A 19,737-nucleotide genomic window follows, 5' to 3' on the forward strand; every position below is an offset into this window, starting at 1 on the left:
CTTCCATGGGTCTTGATTGTGAATCCAAGTAAAATAAAGTCCTTGATGACTTCAATATTTTCTCTGTTCATCATGATGTTGCTTTTTGGTCCAGTTGTGAGGGTTTTTGTTTTCTTTATGTTGAGGTGTAATCCTTACTGAAGGCTGTGGTCTTTGATGTTCATCAGTAAATGCTTCAAGTCCTCTTCACTTTCAGCAAGCAAGGTTGTGTCACCTGCATATCGCAGGTTGTTAGTGAGTCTTCCCCCAATCCTGATGCCCCATTCTGATTTATATAGTCTAGCTTCTAGGATTATTTGCTCAGCATACAGATTGAATAAGTATGGTGAAAGGATAAAGCCAGATGCACACCTTTCCTGACTTTAAACCACACAGTATCCCTTGTTCTATTTGAATGACTGCCTCTTGATCTATGTACAAGTTCCTCATGAGCACAATTAAAATGTTCTGGAATTCCCATTCTTCGAAATGTTATCCATAACTTGTTATGACCCACACAGTTGAGTGCCTTTGTACAGTCAATAAAACACAAGTAAACATCCAATTTCTCTGCTTTCAGCTAGGATCCATCTGACATCAACAATGATATCTCTCCTTCCATGTCTTCTTCTGAATCTGGCTTGAATTTCTGGCAGTTTTCTGTTGATGTACTGCTGCAGCCACTTTTGAATGATCTTTAGCAAAATTTTACTTGTGTGTGATATTGTTGATATTGTTCAATAATTTCTGCATTTGGTTGGATCAACTTTCTTTGGAATAGACATAAATATAGGGTTTTTTTTTTGAGACTTGTGGAAAAAAAAAAAACCAAACCCATTGCCGTCAAGTTGATCCCAACTCGTAGCAACCCTATAGGACAGAGTAGAACTGCCCCATAGGGTTTCCAAGGAGCAGCTGGTAGTTTCAAATGGCTGACCTCTTGGTCAACTAGCAGCTGTAGCTCTTCACCACTGCATAATCAGGGCTCCATAAATAACAAAGACACCTCAATTACTCAGGAAATTCCAACAGTTTAGAACTAACTCTCAGGAACCAAGGATAAAGACCAAATTACTTTGGGTAAAGTTGAATCTTTACCCAACAGTGTTTTAATTCAATTATATATATGTTGAACACTATTACTGTTAATCCAATTATACGGTGATAAAAGCTGACTTGGGGTTATGGAATTAGGAATGGAAAGGAGTGGCCACAAGATTCACCACCAAAGAATAAGATTGCCAAAGATAAGATTTAGTGGTCTAATGGATATAGAAAGCAAAAATCATGGAGAAGTCAAAGTTGACCCTGGAGTTTCACCTGGGTGAGTAGAAGAATTAAAAAACAAAAACAGAGATGATGACATCTTGAGTTCAGCATAGGACATCACTGTAAAATGTTCCACTGGGCTCAAAGATGCTTTTGATATAATGCCTGTTTTTCCATGGAACAGTTGACAGGAGCTTCAGTTTGTTGTAAGAGGAGAATGAAAATACCCCCCCACATATAAATGAATTTTTGTTAGTTCTTGGTTTTGTGTTTATGTCTTTTAGCTAAACTACACATCCAATTTCCACAGCCACACCAGGGTCATGAAGTAAGATCGTCTTCAAAACAGTTTCAGAAATATATAGAATTGGTTGTATCTGAACTCAGGGGCAATGAAGACCAGGTTCTGGAAAGTGTTGTGGAGTTTCTGATGAATGCTTTGGAGAGAAGCCATATTGAGAATCTGAGGAATTCTGCCAGGCGCAAGTGGCTGCACCAAATCCAACGTGCTGCAGAGACCAGCGGGGTGTCCGTGGAGCCAGTGTATGCTGAGACCTTTAAGGTCCTCACCCAGGTACGATTTCTAAAATGATCTAGAAAAGGAAATTTTTCCTCACAAAGGGTAATGTTCCATGATTGCAAGGGTAGAACACACTAATTTTTCCCAAAAAATTGCTAGGTGCTGTTATCGATGGTTTCTTCATTCCAATATATTACAGTGACCCAAAGTGTAACAGAGATACAACTGGAATGATTGCAGGTTGGCAGGGTAGAAGCAGAAGGGGAAAGGTAGAAGAAACAGAATTATGTCTTGGGACTTCTGATTTCGTCTGTGCTGAGAGTCAACTGAACCTAGACTAGACAATAGACTGGTTTTGAAAAATATCGGTAAGGAGATAATGCAGGCAGTTTAAGCTACATTTTCTTGCATGGTGTTTGGGAAGTCAGTTTGAAAAGAAACTGTATTTAATCTAAAGTCATTTCGAAGTAGAATCCAACATCATACAACATTTCACAGCACTGCCAAGAAGCAAACTGAGACTATCACAGAACCCTGTCACTTCAAAAGCACATGGCCCTAGTGGGCCACTGCCCACAGTCTTGCCACCCCCTCAGAGACACTCAGCTTGCTGATCCTCCCAGCCAGAAACAGCAGGGTATCTTCTGTACATATCACAGATTCCATTGATCCAAAGAGTCTGTGCCATTTATCTCAGCTTAATAATGACCCTTGGTTGAATTTTCCAATGTAGTTAGAAATGGTGTGACCAGAAACTGGACCGGTCACAAAAAAAAGACATATTAATCCAACTACCTTCAGAAATCTGTGGTACCCTAAGAGAAATCTTAATACATTTGTTAGTGACTCCGTAGATCTTTTATGTGGAGAAGGTGGAATAAAGGCAGGAGAAAAAAAGACATGAAAAGCAAACCCAAAGAATACATAGAAAGAGGAGACGAATATCAAGGAAAGTGTCCTCATGTTCCCAACTTATGGACATGTTCAATATGTGTATTAATGTTATAATATGTTTTTATTATTAATAATATAATGATATTATAGATACAGAGAAAATGTCCAGTTATTTTAAGAAATAGCTGCATAAATTCTGCAATCTGGGATCCACGAAACCCTTTGCTGGAATGACATAGACTCAATTTCATAACTCCTTGAGATCATTTTTTTTCCACATTCACATCACAATAGACGGTCAAGAAACGTAAGTAAAACGAAGGCATCTTCTTGCCTAAGCTCTCTAAAATAAATACTGTGAACTGAAGTTCAGGAAATGTGATTATAGTTCTAAGGATCCAAGTCGTAAGTCTCTAAATTTGGGTAGAATTGATATCTATCTGTCTATTTTTTTTTTTTTTAGTAAACCAGTCTAATTAGCATAGAGCAAACCCATTCCACTCACTAAAACTCAAGTTTAGGGGAACAGCTGTGATGTCACCTTTTTTCCCAAAGTCCACAAATGATACTATCTGCATCATTTATTTAGGAAAATGGAGTTACTGGAGCCAGCTGCACAAACTGGCTAATGAGGGCAGCATGATTAGGGGAGTAGCTCTTTGGCAGTTGGCAAATGGGTGATCAGAAACATTTTGCCGTAGGATGCTGAAGCCCATGGAAATAAGAAGATCAGTGCTCACATTTCTCTCTTAGAAGAAAATGAACTACTGCCTGATAGAGGAAGTGTTATGTTGAGGAATGTGGCTTGTACTTTAGATGATGCTCCGTTTGTATTGAACAGAGTGCTCTACAGGGACATGAAAGGAATTAGGTAAGAGCTTCTTGAAGAAGTTGGTTTTACCCCTCTAAAATAATAATTCCCTTTCACAAGTAAACTAACATTGAAATCCTAAGTTAGCTGCTCAAGAGATAATGTCTCAACCCACCAATGCTTCTAGAGTGGGAGCTGATGCATTTCCAGTCCTGATGATTTCGCGTCATCATTTCTAGAGCTCTCTCTTAGGCAATGATTTGCCATGTAGGGACTCTGCTTCATGATGTGAATTCAGTTATTTCAGCCTGCTCTGTAAATTATGTCTCTGTTTTCTGTTAAGATCTAAGTTTGGTTCTTAAGTCTTTCTCCCCAATCAAAATCTCCAAACTGGTAATTTTATCTGAGTCCACTTCTCTAATATATAATGCCAGTGATTGTGAATGGAGAATTGATCTAGTGTCCTGAATGGTTTAATCTAAAGTCTTCCCCTCTGCCTTTCCCCCAACCTAGTATTCCTATTCCTCAGTTTTACAGTAGTGGATGAAGGGAAGCCAATCCATGTCCCCCAAGTTCAGCACCATGGGAACGTCTTCTTCTGGAAACATTCCAGACGTAAGAATAATCGTAATGGGTCATTCTTGGCTCTGCCTCTTCAGGATGCGTATATGAGGATCTTTGGGGTCATTGCTGTTGATACCCTAAGAGATCCTCAGGAAATAAACATCTTCCTACCTCATGAGATCAGATTCTACCAGGTAAGTCAGAGAATAATTATCAAGATCAATGGTTAGGATGGTTTCTCCATCTATACTTTTTAAACAGTGAAACCTGAAACCAGGTGACAGTAAATTTGTGTATATGGACAGAGTCATCCTACTGTTCCCATGCCCTATATGTACGTATCAGTCTTTGGAGAGGTTCCCCTTTACTCAGAGAAGGAATCTCAGCCTCAGTTGCACATCTGTACCTCAGCTTCTCTAGGAAGATTGTTAATATTATCCCATAGTATTAATCGTGGGAACAATATTTTACGTTGCCTTGAGCCCTGATGGAAACCCTGGTACTGTAGTGGTTAAGAGCTACATCTGCTAACAAAAGGCCAGCAGCTGGAATCCACCAGGCTCTCTTTGGAAGCTATGCAGGGCCGTTCTACTCTGTCCTATAGGCCTGCTATGAGTTGAAATCGACTCGACGGCAGTGAGTTTATTTTTTTTTTTTAATAATTTTTATTGTGCTTTAAGTGAAAGTTTGCAAATCAAGTCAGTCTCTCACACAAAAACCCATATACACCTTGCTACACACTCCCAACCACTGTCCCCCCATGAGACAGCCTGCGCTCTCCCTCCACTCTCTCTTTTTGTGTCCCTTTCACCAGCTTCTAACCCCCTTTACCCTCTCATCTCCCCTCCAGGCAGGAGATGCCAACATAGTCTCAAGTGTCCACCTGATTCAAGAATCCCACTCCTCACCAGCATCCCTCTCCAGCCCATTATCCAGTCCAATCCATGTTTGAAGAGTTGGCTTTGGGAATGGCTCCTATCCTGGGGCAACAGGAGGTCTGGGAGCCATGACCACTGGGGTCCTTCCAGTCTCAGTCAGACCATTAAGTCTGGTCTTATGAGAATTTGGGGTCTGCACCTCACTGCTCTCCTGCTTCCTCAGGGGTATTTTGTTGTGTTCCCTTTCAGGACAGTCATAGGTTGTAGCCGGGCACCGTCTAGTTCTTCTAGTCTCAGGATGATGTAGTCGCTGGTTCATGTGGCCTTTTCTGTCTCTTGGGCTCATAATCACCTTGTGTCCTTGGTGTTCTTCATTCTCCTTCGATCCAGGTGGGCTGAGACCAATTGATGCATCTTAGATGGCTGCTTGCTAGCTTTTAAGACCCCAGACGCCACTCTTCAAAGTGGGATGCAGAATGTTTTGTTAATAGATTTTATTATGCCAATTGACTTAGATGTCCCCTGAAACCATGGTCCCCAGACCCCTGCCCCTGCTACGCTGGCCTTCGAAGCATTCAGTTTATTCAGGAAACTTCTTTGCTTTTGGTTTAGTCCAGTTGTTCTGACCTCTCCTGTTTTGTGTGCAGTCTTTCCCTTCACCTAAAGTAGGTCTTATCTACTATCTAATTAGTGAATACCCCTCTCCCACCCTCTCACCCTCCCCCCTCTCGTAACCACAAAAGAATGTTTTCTTCTCAGTTTAAACTATTTCTCAAGTTCTTATAATAGCGGTCTTATACAATATTTGTCCTTTTGCAACTGACTAATTTCACTTAGCATAATGCCTTCCAGGTTCCTCCATGTTATGAAATGTTTCACAGATTCCTCACTGTTCTTTATTGATGCATAGTATTCCATTGTGTGAATATACCATAATTTATTTATCCATTCAACTGTTGATGGGCACCTTGGTTGCTTCCATCTTTTTGCTATTGTAAACAGTGCTGCAGTAAACATGGGTGTGCATATATCTGTTAGTGTAAAGGCTCTTATTTCTCTAGGATATATTCCAAGGAATGGGATTGCTGGATTGTATGGTAGTTCTATTTCTAGCTTTTTAAGGAAGCGCCAAATCGATTTCCAAAGTGGTTGTACCATTTGACATTCCCACCAGCAGTGTAGAAGTGTTCCAATCTCTCCACAGCCTCTCCAACATTTATTATTTTGTGTTTTTTGGATTAATGCCAGCCTTGTTGGAGTGAGATGAAACCTCATTGTAGTTTTGATCTGCATTTCTCTAATGGCTAATGATCGTGAACATTTCCTCATATATCTGAATGTCTTCTTTAGTGAAGTGTCTATTCATATCTTTTGCCCATTTTTTAATTGGGTTATTTGTCTTTTTGCAGTTGAGTTTTTGCAGTATCATATAGATTTTAGAGATCAGGCGCTGATCAGAAATGTCATAGCTAAAAACTTTTTCCCAGTCTGTAGGTAGCCTTTTTACTCTTTTGGTGAAGCCTTTGAATGAGTATAGGTGTTTGATTTTTAGGAGCTCCCAGTTATCTAGTTTTTCTTCTACATTCTTTACAATGTTTTCTATACTGTTTATGCCATGCATTAGGGCTCCTCACGTTGTCCCTGTTTTTTCTTCCATGATCTTTATCATTTTAGATTTTATATTTAGGTCTTTGATCCATTTTGAGTTCATTTTTGTGCATGGAGTGAGGTATGGGTCTTGTTTCATTTTTTTGCAGATGGATATCCAGTTATGCCACCACCATTTGTTAAAAAGACTGTCTTTTCCCCCTTTTAACTGATTTGGGGCCTTTGTTAAATATCAGCTGCTCATATGTGGATGGATTTATGTCTGGATTCTCAATTCTGTTCCACTGGTCCATGTATCTGTTGTTGTACCAGTACCAGGCTGTTCTGACTACTGTGGCGGTATAATAGGTTCTAAAATCAGGTAAAGTAAGACCTCCCACTTTGTTCTTCTTTTTCAGTAGTGCCTTATTTATCCGGGGTCTCTTTCCCTTCCATATGAAATTGGCGATTTGTTTCTCCACCTCATTAAAGAATGTCCTTGGGATTTGGATTGGAGTTGCATTAAATGTATAGATCGCTTTTGGTAGAATAGACATTTTTATAATGTTAAGTCTTCCTATCCATGAGCAAGGTATGTTCTTCCACTTATGTAAGTCTCTTTTGGTTTCTTGCAGAAGTGTACTGTAGTTTTCTTTGTATAAGTCTTTTACATCTCTGGTAAGATTTATTCCTAAGTATTTTATCTTCTTGGGGGCTACTGTAAATGGCATTGATTTGGTGATTTCCTCTTTGATGTTCTTTTGTTGGTGTAGAGGAATCCAACTGATTTTTTTATGTTTATCTTGTATCCCGATATTCTGCTGAACTCCTATTAGTTTCAGTAGTTTTCTGGAGGATTCCTTAGGGTTTTCTGTGTATAAGATCATGTCATCTGCAAACAGAGGTACTTTTGCTTCTTCCTTGCCAATCTGGATGCCCTTAATTTCTTTATCTAGCCTGATTGCTCTGGCTAGGACTTCCAGCACAATGTTGAATAAGAGTGGTGATAAAGGGCATCCTTGTCTGGTTCCCGATCTCAATGGGAATGTTTTCAGGCTCTCCCCATTTAGGGTGATGTTGGTTATTGGCTTTGTATAAATGCCTTTTATTATGTTGAGAAATTTTCCTTCTATTCCTATTTTGCTGAGAGTTTTTATCATGAATGAGTGTTGAACTTTGTTGAATGCCTTTTCTGCATCAATAGATAAAATCATGTGATTCTTGTCTTTTGTTTGGCAATGAGTTTTGAGTCCTGATATAAAATGCTGATGATTTTAAAGAATTTGTGGTTTCTTGTGTTTCTTGACAATAAGATCACAGGGGTTCTAAGGACTTCTTATGGAACAGGGTCTCTTTATGTCTCTAGGAGGCTATGTAATCTAGCAATTTGCAGGCCTTGGAGCCAAACACATTCTGTATAGCTGCTCTGATGAAAGCAGCCATGTAAAGATGTACACATTAATATTGGCATTAGATAAGGGCAGCTCCTACCTATGTGCCCAAGGCTGGCATTAATTCTTGGCTTTTCAACCTTTCTCTTTTTCCATTTCAAAGCTTATCTTCTGACACTATTCTCTGGTAGGAAACCTCACAAATTTTACTGGATGATCATCAGGAAGCATAATAAACTGTGTGGATCTTACAGTAGAGCTTTCCTTACACTTTTGATTTCCTGGTGATCCTTCTTTCATAGTAGAATCTAGAACACTACCTTTTGAGAACTGATGAATAATTAGTAGGACATAGATTATCACCAGTTAACAATGGATTTTTAGGTATAACACTGAAAGCATAAACAACAAAAGATAAAATAGATAAATAGCATCTCATTCAAAATTTGAAACTTCTCTACATCGAAGGGCTTTATCAACAAAGTGAAGTGTCATCCTACAGACTAGGAGAAAAATTTTGGGATCCACATATCGGATAATGGTCTGATATCCAGAATATATAAAGAACTCTTACAACTTAACAACAAAAGAACAAACAACCCAATCAAACAATGGATAAAGTTGCTGAATAAATATTTCACCAAAGAGACTATACAAATGGCCAACAAACACATGAAAAAGTTCACATTGTTATTAACCATTAAGGAATGCAAATTGAAACCACAATGAGATACCAAGATGTGGCAGTCTGCTCTGGTAAATAATATAGCCTTGGAAACTCTATAGGGCAGTTCTGCTTTGTCCTATAGGGCTGCTGTGGGTCGGAATTGACTCAATGGCAATGCATTTTTTAGGATGGCTAAGATCTTTTAAAAGAACAGAAAATAACAAATGTTGCTGAGGATGTGGAGAAATATAGCCCTCATCCACTGCTGCTGGGAATGCAAAATGGTACAGCTGCTGTGGAAAACAGTTTGGCAGTACCCCAAAACATTAAACATAAAGCCACCATACGATCCAGCAACTCTACTCTTAGGCATATACCCAAAAAGCAGCAACGCAAACAGACACATGTACACCGATGTTCACTGCAGCACTATTCACAATAGCCAAAAGGTGGAAACAAATGAAATGTCCATCAACAGATGAGTGGATAAACAAAACATGGCATATACAAAACCACAGAATAGTACTCTGTCATAAAGAGAAATTAAGTCCTGATACCTGCCACAATGTGGATGAACCTTGAAAACTTTATGTTGAGTGAAATAAGTCAGTCACAAAAGGACAAATAGTGTTTGATCTCACTAATATGAAATACCTGGAATAGACAAACGTATAGCGATCAGAGTTTAATAGTGATTATCAGGAATGGGAGGAAGGGGGAAAAGGGAAAATTATTGTTTAGGAAGCAGTGAGTTTCTGTTTATGGTGATGGAAAATTTGGCAAGGGATATTAGTGATGGTTGCACAACATGATTGATGATTGTTCTCACTGAATTGTACATACAAAAATTGTTGAATTGGCATACATTGTGTTACTATATTTTTACAGCAACCAAAAGATAATCCAATTGATGCATTACTAGTTACTTTGTTATTTAAAAAAATTTTTTTTTATTATCTGTCTCTGCAGGGTGTTGCCAATGTCTTTAGCACTGCCTATCACTATGTCCACAGCCGGGAGCACATCCTGCATGTTATCATCACTGGCATCGGCTGGCTGTGTGGCATCACACCCAGCATCAACACCATCACTACGTACTTTGTCGAGCTTAGCCCACAACAGGTAGACAAGGCTAGACAGTGTTAGACCTCTCTAGGGTAACAATTTCTAGATGTTACTATCTTGCTAGTATTTTAAAACCATATTCAGTTAGCTATTGAGCTAACTGAGGACATATTTCCCACAACCTCAACTCAAGACCCTTGGTTGTAAATGATACAATCTATGCCACAAGAATTATCTTAGGTGAAGGAAGGACAACACACAATACAGGGGAAGTCAACACAACTGGACTAAACCAAAAGCTAAGAAGTTTTCTGAATATAACCAAACACTTCAAGGAACAGAGTATCAGAGGTGGGGATCTGAGGACTGTGGTTTCAGGGGATATCTAGGTCAATAGGCATAACAAAGTTTTTTAAGAAAGTGTTCTGTATTTCATTTTGGTGAGTGGTGTCTGGGGTCTTAAAAGCTAGCAACCGGCTATCTAAGATGTATCATTGGTCCCAACCTACCTGGAGCAAAGGAGAATGAAAAACACCAAAGACACAAGGAAATTATGAGCCCAGGAGACAGAAAGGGCCACATAAACCAGAGACTCCATCAGTCTGAGACCAGAAGAAGTAAAAGGTGCTTGGCTACCACTAGTGACTGCCCTGAGAAGTAACACAACAGAGAATACCTGACGGAGCAGGAGAAAAGTGGGGTGTGGAACTCAAATTCTAGTAAAAAGACCAGACTTAATGGTCTGACTGAGACTGGAGGGACCCCAGAAGACGTGGCCGCAGATTCTGTTAACCCAAAACTAAAACCATTCCTGAAGCCAACTCTTCAGACAAAGGTTAGACTGGACTATAAGACATAAAATGATACTCGTGAAGAGTGTGCTTCTTAGCTCAAGTAGATACATGAAACTAAATGGGCAGCTCCTGTCCGGAGGCGAGATGGGAGGGCAGAAAGGGACAGCAGCTGGCTGAATGGACTCAGAAAATACAGGGTGGAAAGGAGGAGCGTACTGTCACATTACATAGGGAGAGCAACTAGGGTCACATAACAATGTGTGTATAAATTTTTGTATGAGAAACTAATTTAATCTGTAAACTTTCACTTAAAGCACACACACACACACACACACACACACACACACAAAAGAATCCATGTCAAACTTTCTTAGGCAAAAGGGGGAACTGATTGACTCATGTGACCAAAATGAAAAAAGAGCAGGAGTTAAGCTGGCTTCCAGAGTGACCAGATCCAGTGCCATCAGGGCTCTCTCATGATCTATCACTCCCCAGTTCCCATCTTTGTTTATTCCTGCACATTAGCTTTGTCTTCTCCAGGTAATGATAGGCTATCTCCACAGGGGAAGCCAGATGCTTAGTATATTAGTTTCCTAGGGCTGTCCTAACAAAATACCACAAACCAGGTGGCTTAAAACAACAGAAATTTATTGTCTCATATCTGGAGTCTAGTAGTTCTAATTCAGGTTGTTGGCAGGGCCATCCTCTCCCTGGAGGCTCTAGGGGAAGATCCTTACTTGTCTCTCCCAGCTTCTGGTAGCCCAGGCATTCTTTGGCTTGTAGCTTCATCACTTCAATCTCTCTGCCTTTGTGGTCACATGGCATCCTCCCTCTTTGTGTCTCTCTGTCTCTGTGTCTCTGCTTGTAGGGACACCAGTTATCTTGGACTAGGGCCACCTTCCAGCATGGCCCTGTGTTAACATACTTAATTACATCTGTAAAGACACTATTTCCAAATAAGGTCACATTCACAGGTACCAGGCATTAAGGGCTTAAACATATCTTTTTAAAGGACACCAGATAATCCATAAAACTTAGTAACCAGAAAGGAAAAGAATCTTTCCTTCCTGTTCCAATTTGGAACATCAAAGAAAACTTCTTTCTGACCCATCTGAGTTATACCCCTTTGACCATGGTGCAGCATACAGTAACTGTTAGCCCCCGCAGAATCATATGGGTGGATGAAGAGCTGTCATTCTGGGAGGACACAATTACATCACACCAATCATAAAAAGGCTCCTTACTATAATGTGATAAATTTTTGCTGAATGTTTGCTTTGGTTCTTTACATTTAACTTTAATATTATGGTTTCCCATATGTTGAGAATGGATGAAAGGTGTCTTCCTTCCAAGAACACTAAATGACTGGAAGAGTCATAGTGCCCCATTGGGTGGTGGCACTGCTTTGGTTGTCTCCTAATCTTTTGGCTTATCCCCCACCCCATGCTTATCTCCTGCCCTTCCCACTTCTTCCTTTCCTTCCAACCCACCAGGTCCCTGGTTCCCTCCCACAGCCTGATGAGCCCTTAGCCAATGACAGTGGAATTGCAGAGCTCTCTGGTGGGGTGGCCAGGCAGTAGAGATGAAGAACACTCAATAGTGGGCACTACTTCCAGTAGCCTCCATGTGCTGTCAGGACGTGGGAGAATCATTGGATGTTGGCAGTATGGGGATGGGGTTTGGACCACCTGGTCCAATCACCCACATAGGAGTTGGGCTGAAGCACATGTGGTCCAGGAAGGATTCAGCTTGGGGGCTAATATCCCCACCAAGCTTAAGAAACATCTTGTCAGGGCCCTAAGGGAGATGACATCACTGTTGAGGTCAAAATCATCCATAGCAGTCTGCAAGAGGAGCTGCTTTTGCAGAGATTAGTTTTAGAAATATGACTCTGAGGACAAGGCCACAGGGGTCAATGTCCATCTCACCTTGGGACATTGAATGGAGGTAAAGAAGACCATCTCCAGGAAGAGGAGAGGGGCAGGAGAAGGGCCACCCAGCAACTGGGGTTTGGGTGGAGTCATGCCTGAACCATCTGTCCAAGGGGCAGGGGTTTATCCTAGGTGAAAGACACTACAGTGAGGCTTTGGTATTAGAAATGACTGAGGGTTGACTAGAGTCACTTTCCATGCCTCAGCCTTCTCCTCTTCTTTCTCCTTCTTGAGTCCCTCCAGATCTGCTCTCCATTCTTCTCTTGCCTTGCTCTGTGCCTCAGAAACTGGTAGTATCGATGGGCCCCTGGGCCCTCAGATTGTGCTTGGGTTTGTTCAATGACAGGCACCAACAGGCAATTGGAGGGCAGAAGGTGAGTGAGGCTGCGGTATTTATGCTTCTGGCTTCCTCCCTGCCAGGTCGCTATGGGTTGGCTCTGTTCCTCTACTAAAAACCACAGCTCTTGTCCGGTGGCCCTCTCCATACAGCTATCCTCTCCAGGTTCTGGAAATTGCTTCCTCCCCTTGCATTTTCAAACTAAGTGTGGTAACAGGCTCCCCTTGTTACTAGCTCTGGGATTCTAAACACTGCCCATACCTTCATGAACTTCCCTTTATTAAACTCTACTCAAATTACCCAGTTCCAGTGTGCCATCTGTTTCCTTCTGGCACCCTGGCTGATACCAATTATAAACTACATTCTGACATACCCCACCTCACCACATCCCCATGTCCCTATAAGATGCAGAGTCATGGAGGAAAAGGAATTCTTGACCTATTGGCAATAACCATAGATGAGGGAAAATAGGAGATTCAAATTCTCTTAGGTATGAAACTCAGGCTATTTTAGTTTGTTACCTAAAAGTACTTTTGTCTAACTAGTTCATTGGAGTACCAAACTTGTTAAATAGGTCATTGTGGTAGACAGAATAATGGCCCCCAAACATGCCCATGCCCTGATTCCCAGAACCTATGAATATGTTACCTTACATGGCAAAAGGGACTTTGCAAATGTGATTAAGGTTAAGGACCTTGAGATGGGTAGATTATCCTGGGTTATCTAGGTGTGCCCAATCTAATCATTCGAATCCTTAAAGGCAGAGAACCTTTCCTGGCTGTGGTCCCTGAGAGATGGGCTGACAGAAGAAGAGTCAGAGAGATAGCAGTGTGAGAAAGATTTGACACCACATTGCTGGTTCTGAGATGTAGGGGGCTATATGCAAAGACCTGAGAGAGACCTGCAGGGGGTTAGTGTGGCCCCCAGCTAACAGCCAACAAGGAAACCAACCTCAATCTTTTATTTCCCTGAGGTTTTAAGAAGGATAAACGGCTAGCATGTATACCTGGTTTGCTGTGTTAAGCCAGATTGATGTAGGCCTTTGAAAAAACAAAAGCCAGAGATTAGCTGGCTATTTCTGCTTTCTACCTCATCATATTCCTCTTCTAAGGAAATGAAAGGGTACAGACTTTTTGCTTGAATGAGAAGAAAGAGGATGGGAAAGACTGTCAGGAAGAGGAAAAATACAATAGTGAATTGTTATCACACCATATATAATTGTTTTTGTTAGTTGTCGTTGAGTCAACTCCAACTCATGGAGACCTTCTGTGTAATAGAAGGAAGTGTTGCCTGGTCCTGCACCATCTTCATGATCATTGGTATGTTTGAGTCCATGGTTGCAGCTACTGTGTGAATCCATCTCACTGAAGATTTCCCTTGTTTTTGTTGGCCCTCAATTTTACCAAGCATGATGTCCTTTTCTAGAAACTGGTCTTTACTAATAATGCGACCAAAGTAAGCCAGTCAAAGTCTTGTCATCCTCACTTCTACAGAACATTCTGGTTGTATTTCTTTTAAGATTGGTTTTTTCCTTCTCTTGGTAGTCCATGGTATATTCAATACCCTTTGCCAACACCACAGTTCAAATGCATCAATTCTTCTCTGTCTTCCTTTTTCATTTCCAGCTTTCCCATGAATATGATGCATTTGCAAAGACCATTGCTTGAGTCAGATGCACCTTAGTCATCAAGGTGATATCTTTGGTTTTTAAAACGTTGAAGAGGCCTTTGCAGCAGATTTGCCCAATGCAGTACATCGTTTTATTTCTTGGCTGCTGTTACCTCAGGGGAGATTGCTAAACCTATACCAAAGGTTGAAACAATTAAGGAAAGGTTGATATTTTGACTATATAAAAATGTAAAATTGTCTTGCATCAAAAGCTAGAAATAAAATTAAGTGACTTATGACAAACTGGAGGAAAAATTGCCACACATCTACCAAAAAAAAGGGTTAACACCAGTATACATATATTAATGAAATAGAAAGGCAGCATTCCAAAATAAAAATAGGCAAAGAAGATCAACAACCTATTAAAAACAAAAACAAAGCCTTATGCAAATGGTCAATAAATATGGAAAAAATATTCAGTTGTTCTCATAATGAAATACACAGTTAAATATAAAATATTTTTTTAGCTATTAAATTGACAAAGATTTTTTTTAATTATAATTTGAAATGTCTGTTAGACATCTAAGTGGAGATATTAAATAGGCAGTTGAATATATGAGGCTGGTATTCAGGGAGAAATCCAGGCTATCGAATAAATGGTATTTAAAAACTGTGAGACTAGATGGGACCACCTAGGAAATGCATGAGAATAGAAAAATAAATCTGAGGACTTAGCCCTGGGACACTCCAAATGATGGGGATCAGTGTGGCTTCAAACTGTATTGTCCATGGCCTACATGTGCAGAAACACACATACACAGACATTTGAAACAGAAAATCACAAAACAATATCTACTTTTACTATATGTGTTGTTTTCTGATATTTTCTATTCTGTTTCATTCTTTAAAAAAAAATATTCATCCAAAGAGAAAAAAGCAAGAGGAGGATAAATACTAAAGATAAACCATGTGTATTGAGAAAAGTGAAAAGGAATAGAATTGGAAAAAGGAAAAAATAAGCCCATAGCAAAAGAAAGAAAATAGGGGATATAGAATTGCAGTTTTTTTTCTCCAAATGGTTTCCTAGGAAATTTTAACTAGGAGTGGTTATCTCACTACTAAGTAATTGCACCAGGGCTTGCTGAATTTATAGTTTCTTGGCACAGCTGAAAGATAAGCTTATTTCAGGCATATTATTATGGGTGCCATACTTTGTATATTATGCTTCTGATCTGAAGCAAAAGTGTTCAATCTGAACAATTTTGAGAGGGAAAAACAAGAGAGGAATCATTTGATTTTGTCTGTAAAATCTAAACCTAGAAACACAGAGTGAGATTTTAAAAAAATCAAATCAGTCTAGTATGTTTAACACCAAGTACGAAAGAAGCAGAAGCCAATTTGCCAATGTAGCATAATCTTTACAGCTTGCCAAGTATCCTGTTGAAAACCTTTTTTTTTTTTTTAAATCTAAAGAGCTTGTTGGAAACCCTGGTGGCTTAGTGGTTAAGTGCTATGGCTGCTAACCAAAGGGTCGGCAGTTCAAATCCGCCAGGTGCTCCTTGGAAACTCTATGGAGCAGTTCTACTCTGTCCTAGAGGGTCACTATGGGTCGGAATCAACTCCACGGCACTGGATTTGGTTTTTGTTTTTTTTAAAGAGCTTGTTACAGCACTTGAGATCATGGAGTGTGGAGACAAGAGAAAGTTACATATTACAAAACAGTTCATCTTCCAAGCTACCCATTCAGCATGCAGCCCCTGGGGGTCTGATTTTCATGGTTTCCTTTTTAATCAAAGAATTATTTAAAAGAAGGGAGGGGGCATAAAAACTTCTCCCAAATGAATTTGTCCTCCCTACAGTTTAGTGTATTTTACAGAATATATTATTAATTTTCCTATAAATAATCTCTACCACAAAAAAAAAAAAAATGTTGATCAAGACTCATTAAAATATTTTCACAACCCACATGCAGGTTACAACCTACAGTTTGAAAAACACTTAGAGGTGAGGGAGATAAAGAAGTAGTAAGGGGAATGAGAAGGAATGTTTAGTGAGGTAGGAGACCCAGGAAAGAACAGTGTCCCAAAAGCCAAGTGAAGAAAGTTTTATCAAGAAGGGAGTGGTTCACTGCGTCAAATGCTGCCAAGAGGTAGGGTTCAAGACAGGACTGAGGATTGACCAATGAAACTTAAAATGAGAAAATCACTGGTAACCTTGACCAGAACAGTTTTGCTGAAGCGGTGAGAACAAAGGTCTCGCTGGAGAACGTTTTTTGTTATACTTATTTTCTTTGGGTTTTCTGTATTTTCCAAATTTTCTACAAATGCGTTTTTAATGTCAGAAAATAATGTAAACATATAACTTTATGACAGTTATAACAATAAACTTGTGCATTAAAGATAATCTTGTTTTTTGGAAAATTCTTTTTGTGGAATACCTCATCCCTTAATGGTACTTAGTAAGTAAAATGTCACTGTACTTAAAGCTAGAGGTCATCTAAACTTAAAAAAAAAAGTTTTCTACCATTTTTGAGGGAAAAGACAGAATGTAAATCATTTGGTTTTGGGTGTAAGATTTAAACCTAGAAACAGAGTGAGATTTAAAAAAATTCTGCCTAGCACGTGTAACATCGGGTGGTAAGCCATGGAAGACAGACACCAGAAAAGAAGGTAGAAGCCTCTTTGGCAAAGTGGCGTAATCTTTACAGTTTGCCAGGTATTGTTGTCTTACCTGTCCCCAAAAGCTTTGATGGAAATACCAGGTCTAATTAATTCTCTTTGTAATGAAATCTTTTTCTCTTTTCAAGGATTCAGACTATGTTTTACGCAACATGATGGTTACAGGGTATCTGGGTCTAACAGAAATCCACACCAATCCCCCTACCATCTTTAGAAAGAAGTGTATCTTCAGGTATGGGACTTCTCTGTTTTTGCTTGACTGCCAAAACACATCCCCCTGGTGTGACAGCAGATCTGAAAGACAGCTTCTGCCTTCTATTCCTGCACACTGAGTCATTCTGATTGGATTTTAAGGAAAAATTCCTGTAGAATGTCATCTATGTGGGACATACTAACTCCTCTTCCCCAAAATGATATTTAAAACAGATTTCATCAGTATTTACATTAAAATTGTGTGTGTTTTTAAGCATGGTAGCGTTTTATCTTCTATGATTTTTTTATAAACATGGAATTCAATAAAAACCCAACATGATTATGAGTAGTATATCCATATCACTTACTAGAGCTCATCAGTTAATGTTAGCTAGCCTATGAACCTGTGTTTTATATTCTTAAAAAGATGGGTGGGGGAAAGAGTGGAGAGGAGGCAGAGAATGTTGTCATTAACAGGGAACCAGCTCTAGATTCCTTAGAATGACTCTCACCTGTGGAACTCTCGGGACACTACTAAACTACCCAGTGCCGTCTAAACTAAAAAAAAAAAAAAAAAACTAGGCAGATGCAAAACAGATCTTAACTGAGAACGTACCTGTTACAAAAGGGACTGACTGCTTCTTTGGGGGATCAGTGTAGCTGAATAGGCAGTAACCCTATCTCAGACTAGAAGGCTAATTTGACATTTAATTCCATAAGTTAATTAAATTTTAACTTGGCCTCACTCCAAAATGTTCACTCCGTTTGAAGCTCTTTTCCACATAGTTTTTCTTTGTGCTGGTCCCTGCAATGACACCCAGATTCATAAGCTTGAATTCCTGTGTGTAACCTAGAGCAGATGCCTTTGGAGGAGCTCTGTTGATCAATGGGCTTTTTCATTATGCCTGGAAAGTTTGGTACAATGTGTCATTGCCAGACACAAAGTGATGGCCCAGGAGCAGCAAGGGGTAGGAATAGCAGAAGAAGTACAACCTTACCTGTCATTATAAATTGATCTTATGAACTAACTATACATGTGCTTTTCGAGGCTATGCCAAGCAGCATTTTATAAGTACCACAAAGGAATGACATCACAGTATCAATGTAATTGAGAAAAGAATTAAGAAGATATGTAGGCCTCACTAGAAAAGAAGTAGCCACTATGTCTCTATGAAAATCTCAGGTCCCTCACTGAGGCGGATGTTGTTGGTGCCCTGCCCAGATCCCCAGTATTCCCTTTGCCAGCTGCTGCAGGTACTGCTGCTAATGGCTCAGCACTGGAGCCCCTCATCAGGAGGTGCCCAGGAGTTATGTAAACACAGCCCCCGCCTGCACAGAAACATACACACACAAACATACAGAACAACTTAGAGCCAATGACTGACCAGTGCTAGGATACAAAAGCCCCTCTCCTTTGCCTCAAGATGGGGCAGACTCTGTGGTATAATTTACCTTTCAGATTTCCCCTTGGGGTCAGGCTGAGGCTAGACTTCCCTTGAAAGTTAATTCTTGCTTAGCTTCGCCCCCTTCCCTATCCTGTACCCCTCAATTCCTTGCAGGTTTCTCCTGAGAGCACACCCCCAATAAATCACTTGCGGCAAGAATCCGTGTCTTCAGGCTCTGTGTCTGGGGAACCCGACTTAACACACCCATTGTTCCTCAGGCATTCAACCAATATTTATTGGACAACAAGTAAATAAAAATGAACACCTTTGAATAAGTATAAGTACAGTAAAGACAATAAAGCATGATATCAGGGTACAGCATGACACAGGTGATAGTACTTTAGATTGGGAGGTCAAGGACGGAAGGCTTCTCTAGGGAGATGACATTTGAGCAGAGTCCTGAGTGAGCTGAGGTAGAGGGGCACGTGAAATCAAGGGGGGGCGCATTCCAGGCAGACGAAACAGCACAAAGGGCTGGGACGGTTGCAGTGTAGTAGGTACAAGGTGTGTTTGGGTAGAATGTGTACAAAGGCTGATGTTTCATATTCTTACGCTTATTTGGTTTTGGTTTCAGAGATTTCCTCTTTAAGTGTACAGACAGTTCAGAAGTTGTTTTGGCCTCTGCTTGTGGAGAAACCCACATAGTAATTCCACTTCGTGAGAGAACAGGAGAAGCTCTGGGAGTCATAGATTTTAACATTGGCCGGAGTAGGATGTTGTTGTATCGAGAATATAAAGATCTACAGAAAATGATGAAGGTGGTTCAAGCTGCCTGCTATGAAATACTGGGCGAATTCTCTGGAGAGATAAAGAAGAAATATGTCTTAGGTATTGTGAATGTGGTGACAATCTGGATTTATGGGTTTAATAGGTTTGGGGGAAATCTCAGACAATGCAATGAAAGATACATTTTCTAAAATGAATTTTTGCAATATACAGATCTTTCCACATGAAAAGAATTTCCTCACACAGTCTTGGCTGATGAGCATGGTCTGGAAAGTAGAACAAAGGGTAAAGAGTCACATTCTATTGGTTAGAATCATACAGTTTGAGAGCTAGAAGGACTCTTAAAGGCAATAGAGAACTAAAATTTATTAAATGCCCCATTTGGTGTCAAGCACTTTAAA

At 40.0% G+C, this 19,737-nt stretch overlaps 1 protein-coding gene across 1 annotated transcript in view; it reads left to right on the forward strand.

Moving 5' to 3' along the window:
• EFCAB5 (EF-hand calcium binding domain 5) overlaps positions 1-19,737 on the forward strand; it is a 113,341-nt gene that overhangs the window by 64,712 nt on the left and 28,892 nt on the right. The window contains exons 12-17 of the mRNA XM_064270336.1: positions 1,533-1,822; positions 3,364-3,533; positions 4,003-4,231; positions 9,530-9,682; positions 17,102-17,205; positions 19,185-19,438. Coding sequence (XP_064126406.1) covers positions 1,533-1,822; positions 3,364-3,533; positions 4,003-4,231; positions 9,530-9,682; positions 17,102-17,205; positions 19,185-19,438 — 1,200 coding nt within the window. The remainder of the gene's footprint in view (positions 1-1,532; positions 1,823-3,363; positions 3,534-4,002; positions 4,232-9,529; positions 9,683-17,101; positions 17,206-19,184; positions 19,439-19,737) is intronic.

Source organism: Loxodonta africana, chromosome 18 (assembly GCF_030014295.1).
Source record: "Loxodonta africana isolate mLoxAfr1 chromosome 18, mLoxAfr1.hap2, whole genome shotgun sequence".
Lineage (NCBI taxonomy): Eukaryota > Metazoa > Chordata > Mammalia > Proboscidea > Elephantidae > Loxodonta > Loxodonta africana.